General features: G+C 48.9%; 1 protein-coding gene across 1 annotated transcript; it reads left to right on the forward strand.

Moving 5' to 3' along the window:
* Positions 1 to 719: 719 nt before the first annotated feature.
* On the forward strand, positions 720 to 7,897 carry Slc30a1 (solute carrier family 30 member 1). The gene is made up of 2 exons (XM_003474253.4): positions 720 to 1,811; positions 3,321 to 7,897. Exons 1-2 carry the CDS (start codon positions 1,181 to 1,183, stop codon positions 4,217 to 4,219), a joined length of 1,530 nt encoding a protein of 509 aa, XP_003474301.2. The 5' UTR covers positions 720 to 1,180; the 3' UTR covers positions 4,220 to 7,897.
* Positions 7,898 to 8,319: the final 422 nt, after the last annotated feature.

The raw sequence follows: 8,319 nt of genomic DNA on the forward strand, positions 1-8,319 counted from the left end.
TTCGGGTTTCCCCACCTCCTAGTAGCCGAAGGGGGGGTTCCCCTATGTAGGCAGCGAATGAGCAGTAAAATCAGGTGTGGGGAACCAGAGTTGTAGGCGAAGCTCTATGTCTGCACCTTAAATTGTCCTCGGGTAACCAGGACACAAGCGCCAGTGGCGCACTGGGCTCCGGAGGCAGCCACAGGCTCAGGCGCCTTGGGGGACACTCAGGGATCAGGGCGCCCCGGGAGCCTGCCCCGGCGACGCGCGACACGGCGGCGGCCTCTCGGGCTCTGATGACACGGCGCCCCAGGGCCCCACGAGGGACTGTCCCGCCCGTGTCGCCCGAGAGTCGCGCGGACGCCCGGTGCCCGCCCACACGTGGCCCCGGCCGGCTCGGAGGACCAAAGTCTTCGCGCAGCCAGGCCCGCAGGTGGCGGGGCCGCGGGAACCCGCAGCGCCCGGGGACAGATGCGCTGCCCCGTGCCTCACAGCCCCGCCCAGCCCCTCTCCGCCCCTCCCCCCTCCGCTGCACGCGGCCCGCGCCCCCGACCCTCCCCCCACGCCCGTGCTGCACCCGGCCACGGCCCCCGGCCCACGCCCGGCTTCGGAGCGAAAGGCCCCGCCTTCCGCGGTTGGCGCCCAGACCCCGCCTCCGCCCGCCCCTCAGAGCCGCCATCCAATCGTGAGCGCAGATGGGCGGGCTGCGACGGTTGTCGTGGGGGTTCCTAACCAATAGGAATGCGTACCGGGCCCGGGAGGCGGGACGGAGGGGGCCTTGTGACGCTCCGGTCCGTGTGAAAACTGGGGTTCCGAGTGCAAAGCAAAGTTTTTTTGTAAACCGTCTGCAAAGGCGGGGGGTGGAGGGGAGGAGGCGAAGAAGGCGCCCTAGATCGGGCCGGGTGCAGCTGCTCGGGTAGCCTCCTTTATAGCGCCTCTGCCGTGGGCACCCGGGTCCAGACGCCGCCGCCGCGAAGGACAGCCGCAGGAGGAGGGCCCGCAGATGCTCCGAGCCTCCTTGGCGCGCCGCCGCCGCCGTCGCCGCCCGCCGCCGCGCCCGCCCCGGCTCCCGGAGCCCCAGCGCCCGGCGTAGCCGCCCGCGCCCGGCCGCGGCGTGCGGGGTCCCCGGGGCTGAGTCGGGCCTCGGTGGCCTGAGCTCGCACCACCGTCCTCGCCCCGCGCCCCCGCCGCCGCCGCCGCCATGGGGTGCTGGGGCCGCAACCGCGGGCGGCTGCTGTGCATGCTGCTGCTGACCTTCCTGTTCATGGTGCTGGAGGTGGTGGTGAGCCGCGTGACCGCGTCGCTAGCCATGCTCTCTGACTCGTTCCACATGCTGTCGGACGTGCTGGCGCTCGTCGTGGCGCTGGTGGCCGAACGCTTCGCCCGGCGGACCCACGCCACGCAGAAGAACACGTTCGGCTGGATCCGCGCTGAGGTGATGGGCGCGCTGGTGAACGCCATCTTCCTGACCGGCCTGTGCTTCGCCATCCTGCTCGAGGCCGTCGAGCGCTTCGTGGAGCCGCACGAGATGCAGCAGCCGCTCGTGGTACTCGGCGTCGGCGTGGCCGGGCTGCTGGTGAACCTGCTGGGGCTGTGCCTCTTCCACCATCACAGCGGCCTGGGCCGCGACGCCCACGGCCACGGTCACGGCCACGCGCATGGGGGTCACGGCCACACCAAGGGGGTCCGCGCCAGGAGTGCGCTCCTCAGCCCCAGCGCCGGCCCCGCCAGCGCGGCCCCGGGCGAGCCGGGCCCGGAGCCGGAGCAGGAGGAGACGAACACCCTGGTGGCCAACAGCAGCAACTCCAACGGGCTGAAGCTGGACGCGGCAGGTAGGCGGGGCGGCCGCCGCCGCAGGTGGTCGGGCCGAGTTAGGACCCCAGCGGGCCGGGCGCTGTGTGGCCGGTGCGCCCTCTGTCGCCCGAGCGCCCTCCCCGGTGTGGGCGGAGGGGCCTTGAGGCGTGCGGAAAGGAGCCGGGTGCAGTGTGTGTTGGGGGGGTGCTGTGTGGGGCTGCGGGTAGGGCCGAGTGCACAGGTGACTGTCATCCCATCCCGCTGCGCCCTGCACTGCGCTTGGCTGTCATTGGGGAACTTGTGTGCTCAAGGGCCCAAGAAAGCCTGAAGAAGTGCTTCCTAATTCAGTTCCTTAGCCCTGCTGGGAAACAGGAAATCCCCAGCTTTCCCCGACTCGGTAGTTGTTGGGTGTGGGAAACCTCACTATGCCCAAGTGGTAGTTAGGCCTATTGGACTTTAATAGTGAATGAAGCACTCGGCGGGTATCAATTCTGGTTAAAGGTTTCGTTTATGAACCTCAATGTATGTTTCAGTTAATTGGCTCTCGACCCTGAAAATCACAGGCTTGCGGATCTGTCTGGGCATGTTCAACGTTTACTTCACTTAGGACTTTCATGGGGTGCGAAAATAAGTGGTTGTGATGGCGTTATCGTTCTTCTTGTTCTGTGGTACTGAGGATTGAAGCCAGGGCCTTCTACCACTGGACTACTTCCCCAGCCAGCTTTTATTTACTTATTTTTTTTATTTTGAGACAGAGTGTCACCAAGTTAGGAAGTTGTGCAGGTTGGGCTGACATTTGTGATCTTCCTGCCTCAGCCTCCCAGAGTGCTGGCATTATTTATAGGCATGTACCACTGTGCCCTGCATTATCTATTTTTAATCGAAACTTTTCTTTTTAAACACATGTTCTTGAAGGAAATTTGGAAAATATTGGGAAAAAAATGATAAAGAATTGACCACTGCTACCCATTTTCAAAGATACTAACAATTTGGTGTGTTTTCTCCTACTTATTCCCATTTATATTTACTTACCTAGCTGTGTCATGCTACATACAGAGCCATTTTCCTTTCCAAGTTCAGGTTATTAGCAAAGTTGAAGTTATGTGTTGAAAAGGTTTGATACTGGCTTTCTTCTCATTCCGTGTGGCATAGTGTCTGGAGTTTAATTCTTTTAAAAGAGCAAGGCTTTGGATTTGAAAGGTTTGGGGGTAGTAATCTTTCCTTGTTGGCTTGGGCATGCTGAAAATTCAGCTGCATGCATGTAGGACCGGGCTGTAGGAGACACTCCGGGAGCAGTGGGGCGGGGGAGGCTCACAGGGTGCCGGGCTGCGGGCTGCGGTATCCTAACAACTTCATTCAGGCCTGGCCGCCAGCTGCTGGCTGGCTCCCAGAGCCACGGTTCATGTTCAAGTGCTCCACACACCTCCCTCCCGCCTGTGTGTGCTCTAGGGACAGGTTTGCACCTTGCTACCACTTAGAGGAGTCAGATGAGAATGTTTCCAGAAGCACTTGAGATGATTAAATACACAGTTTCTCTCTCTTTGTAGATCCAGGAAAACCCAGGAGTGAGGATGTGGAAGTACAGCTGAACGGGAACCTGATCCGAGAGCCTGAGAACCTGGACGCCGAGGAAGAAGACACAGCCGGGCAGCTGAACATGCGAGGCGTGTTCCTGCACGTGCTGGGCGACGCCATGGGGTCTGTGATTGTCGTAGTAAATGCCATTCTTTTTTACCTTTACTGGAAAGGTTGTCCTGAAGGGGATTTCTGTGTGAACCCATGTTTCTCTGACCCCTGCAAAACGTTTGTAGAACTGATTAACAACACACAGGCATCCGTTTCTGAGGCCGGGCCTTGCTGGGTGCTGTATTTAGACCCCAGTCTTTGTGTTGTCATGGTTTGTATACTTTTATATACAACTTACCCATTGCTTAAGGAATCTGCTCTTATTCTTCTACAAACTGTTCCCAAACAAATTGATATCAGAAATTTGATAAAAGAACTTCGGGATGTTGAAGGAGTTGAGGAAGTCCATGAGTTGCATGTTTGGCAGCTGGCTGGAAGCAGAATCATTGCCACTGCTCACATAAAATGTGAAGACCCAGCATCCTACATGCAGGTGGCTAAGACCATTAAGAACGTTTTCCATAATCACGGAATTCACGCCACCACCATTCAGCCCGAATTCGCTAGTGTAGGCTCAAAGGCGAGCATGGTCCCATGTGAACTGGCCTGCAGAACTCAGTGCGCACTGAAGCAGTGTTGTGGAACGCGGCCGCCAGCCCATGCTGGCAAGGACCCAGAGAAGGTCCCATCAGTTAGCATCTCTTGTTTAGAACTTAGTGACAATCTAGAGAAGAAGCCCAAAAGGACTAAAGGTGAAAGCAGCCCCGCGGTGGCGGGAGAGGCTAAAAAAGTGCCAAACAAACCCGAATCATCTTTGTGAGTCTTGAAAAAGAGGTGAAAAATTTGACTTTTGCTTTAAACTGCAAGAGGAAACAGACTCCACTGAAATACTAAGTTTGCCAAGCAGTGTCACTGAAGTCCTTGTCTGGTCACAGTTAATTCTATTTTTGTAAAAACACGATGGGACTGCATAACAGAGTTCTATATTACAACTTCGGGATTATTAGTGCACAGTACAGCCACGCTGTAACAATTTTTGAAAGCCAGTTTGAACATTATGTTACATTTTTGTTAAAAGTATAAACCTTATATAACAATGATATTTGATTTCCAGTTTTCGCATGACAAAAATTAGGGGGATGAATAAAATTATTACTGGAATTTCTATGGTTTTCTTTCCCCCATTGTTGTATTTTGTTAGAATTACAATTGCTAAACCTTTAAAATCAACAAATTTGTTTCCTTTGACGTTTTAAGAAATGTTTTCTTGCCCTTTGATATCATTACATGGTATAATGGCACCATATTTTAAGAGTGACTCATGAGTATTAGAAGGAAATAAGATCAGATGCTGTTCTGCTTTCTGTGCTGCCGGAGGGATAAGCAGTGAGATAATTTACACCAAATTCTAGTTCACACACAGTAGGATGTGAAGGGGATAAGAGAGGAAAGAAGGCTTACCATTAAGTGTTGAGATTAGGACCTACTAGCATTCAGACCACATCTCTACATCTTGTTTTACCAAAGTTCATCAGAAGCTTAGATCTGCTCACCAGCATTATTTTCTTCCAGAGATTGGTCTCAGAAACACTGGATCAAAGGTGTACTCATACAATACAATTCAAGCTATTAACCTTTCAAATTGCATTATTAGAAAAGAAAACCACCTTAGTTGTTTTGTGTGGTAACAATGGATTCAAACTGCTTTGTGTACAACCAGCAGTGCTTGCCCATTGCCAAGAGCCACTGACTTGAGAGAATAAAATCAGATGCTTAATCAATTTGCATATTAAATTCTTAGCAAACTGATTTGCAAAGATGAAGATTCTAGAGTTCACCATGTCCTGACATCACTTAGGTTCCTCCAGGGGCTAATCTTGTAAGGTGTCAGAATATCCACCAAAACATTGTTCTTGGCTATTTCATTATTGCTGTAGATTCCAGATCCAACATAAATATTTAAGGGTGTTATATTTTTCTTGAGAAGAGTTACGCTTTGTAAAGAAAATGTAGATTTTGTCCTCAAAAGAGTGAATACTAATATCAGTTATGTATAGCTCTATTTTTCTAGAAGCAAGGTATTCTACTTCCGTAACTTTTATAGCTGACGACTTTTGGGATGGCTTCCTTTTTGGGATTTGAAATAATTCATTGCTTAATAGGTCTTAAGATAAAGAAGTATTGAGATATGACAGTAATTTTTAAAAGGGATGATCTTTTTGTGGTAGAGTGGTATGTTTTTCCCTAATCTAAGCCTATTGCTGGCAATGGGCCTATTTAAGAACAGCCGATTTTTTTTTTCCCCGATGGCAATGAGGTAATCTAAGAACTATACTTTGTAAATTCACATTTACAATAATGGGCCAAAACCATAACCTGCCAGTTTGCAGTACATCTGAATTTTTTAGTGCTTATATCTGATACTGTGTAATTCATTTCTTTAACTGGTAGTCACTTTGAATTTTGCAAAAAAGGTTGGGTTTGTTTCTGTTTTTTTTTTTTTTAAACACGAAATTGAGGAATGTACCTGGGTGCAGGAGAGAAGGCAGCAGGGTGTCCTGCGAGGTGTCCTGCGAGGCTCCGCACTTCACAGAATGCTCGCGTAGGTCTTGGAACAGTTCGCTCCATAAACACCTGAGCAGGGGCGCAGCAGGCGGACTGGTGAGGTGTGCTGCACCCGTGGGTTTCTTCAGAAACACTCTCCGGTCTGTCTGAAAGGTACCGTGCCACCGAGGCGTGAAGACGTACTCGGGTGAGGCCCTTTCAGAATGGTAAGCATGGGATTTTTCAAAAGTGCTTTGAAGGGTTAGCAGTTAGGTGTAGTTACTTCACTTTTCCTAGTTTCTAAGTAGCCATATGTAACAAAGTGGAACCATAGAATTTTCTTTTCTTCTGAAAGACTTTGTCATAGCAAAATCAGTGGGCACTGACTCACCTTTTGAGTTTTAGCAATTATTTATTTCTTTACAATGCACTTTCTAACCCACTTCTAGCTATATATTAGCATTATCCTTAAGAAAGACATGTTTTTATATTTAAATGTTGTGAGATTTGAGTGACTTTTCCAAAACAGCTTATTCCTGAAAGAATATGAGGGAAATACCCCGGATCGTCAGGGGACTTAAACCCATTATTTAAATACGCCGTTCCACGTGCTGCATCAGTTTTAGGGTTGCATCCTCCTGCCGGCTCTTACATGTGAGCAACGTCAGCGTAGGACATGTTGAGAAATTTGTGTCCGTTGTCTGCATTAAGTGGGGAGGAGGTGCTGTGTGTGACCGAATTAAAACCACCCAGGACAAGTTTCAGGTCCAGTGCAGCCTTACTGAGGAGAAGCTTCATTCTCAGTACGGTCAGCTTTTTGCTGTGCAATCATTTTTTTTTCTTGGAGATTATTATTATATTGCAAAAAATACAGGCTAGACCTTGATAAAATCCTCATTTTGCTGAAACTAAAATGCTGAGTAACTTTCTCTTAAGGTGTGTAATTTGTATAGGGAAAATTTCAAAATGCACCTTGAAAAAAATCACAATCCGTAGAAGACTGTTAACATGTTTGTGTCGTGTTGATGTCCTGAGTTCATTTTGAATTTTGGAACGTCCTGAGGGAAAAGACCTATGGAACCTAATGTGAAGTATTTAATAGGCTAACTGGTAATGAGTTGAAGATTTTTACTTTATAAAGCAAATATTTGAGTGATGAACATGTCGTTAAGCTGCTGTCTTAAGATGTTCACACATACACAAGTATGCAGAGTGATTCTATGATATAAAAATATTTATTTTAATACTGACTTTCAGTTAAGTTGACAAAACAGTGTTAAAACTCTTGGGAAGGTGGAAGGGGTTTTTGTTGTTTGTTTAGTTGAAACTGTCATACAGTGTTTTACTGTCTTTGAAATGGCGATTGTGATAGCACTATTTGGATGTAGCTTACCCATAATGTGGCGATGATGCTATTTTGTTTTACTAACAAGCTCTGGAATATTTAGCAGTCATTTTCACTGGCACAAAAGCCTTTTTTGTATGTTATTCAGTTTAAACTTTTACACCAAAAATTTTATGGTTCAATGACTTTGGCCAGAAGATGCTGAAGGGAATGTAACATACAATGACTATGTAGTTATATATAAAAAGACACAAAATGCCATGTTATGGTTCTGCCTTGAAACAGCACAATGAAATGTATCAGTGTCTTCTGTGATTCTCTGAAACTTCCATAACGTGTGTGCTTGTGTCTGCTGTTGCCTGCCTTTGGAGTCAGACCTGAAACAGTTTTCATCTCATTAAATGCAGATGCAGATTAAAATGTCCTAGTGCTGCAACAGTTTACCTTTTTGTATGTTTTATGACTATGTTATTTTCCAAAGCTGTTCCTACCTCACCACGAGGCTTTATGGATTGTTATGTATTATAAATGTTCTACATGAGACAGACTACTGTGTTTCTTCTCATTTATTAAAGGTTAAGTAGAAAAATAAACTAATTTTAATATCCACTTTGTTTTGTGCATATGGCCTCCCCTCCTCTCCTGCGTGGGTTATGCAAAGGAAAAGCGGGTTTTGGGTATTGAGAGGAGGGGTGCACATTTTAAACACCCGTCACCAGTGAGGAGAAGACCAGGCTCATTAGGGATTTTGTACCTCCCTACATGAAAGGGTTAGTCCAAAAGTTAGTAGATTAATGTGATTATGTGACCCTTGGGGCTCCCAAATTTAGTACTGCTGTTTATTTAGAGAGCTTGAACTGCCTGGGCGAAAGAGTTGAAAACTCATCGGGCAGCTGGCAGCAGGTGCCCGAGAAACTCCTGAGTGGGGGTGGTTTTCACCTGGGAACAGGTGCCCGGAAGAGGTGCCCTTGCCTGAGATGGGAGGGCTGGAGATGCTGGTGATCACAGATGAATATGAAGAGGTGGGGACC

This window comes from Cavia porcellus, unplaced genomic scaffold (assembly GCF_034190915.1).
Source record: "Cavia porcellus strain 051 isolate PalLab524CR breed Dunkin Hartley unplaced genomic scaffold, mCavPor4.1 scaffold_26, whole genome shotgun sequence".
Taxonomy (NCBI): Eukaryota; Metazoa; Chordata; class Mammalia; order Rodentia; family Caviidae; genus Cavia; species Cavia porcellus.

Coding starts and splice junctions, on each gene's coding strand:
- Slc30a1 (XM_003474253.4), top strand. CDS start 1,181: ATGGGGTGCTGGGGCCGCAACCGCGGGCGGCTGCTGTGCATGCTGCTG. Junction 1,812..3,320: donor GCTGAAGCTGGACGCGGCAG/GTAGGCGGGGCG, acceptor CTCTCTTTGTAG/ATCCAGGAAAACCCAGGAGT.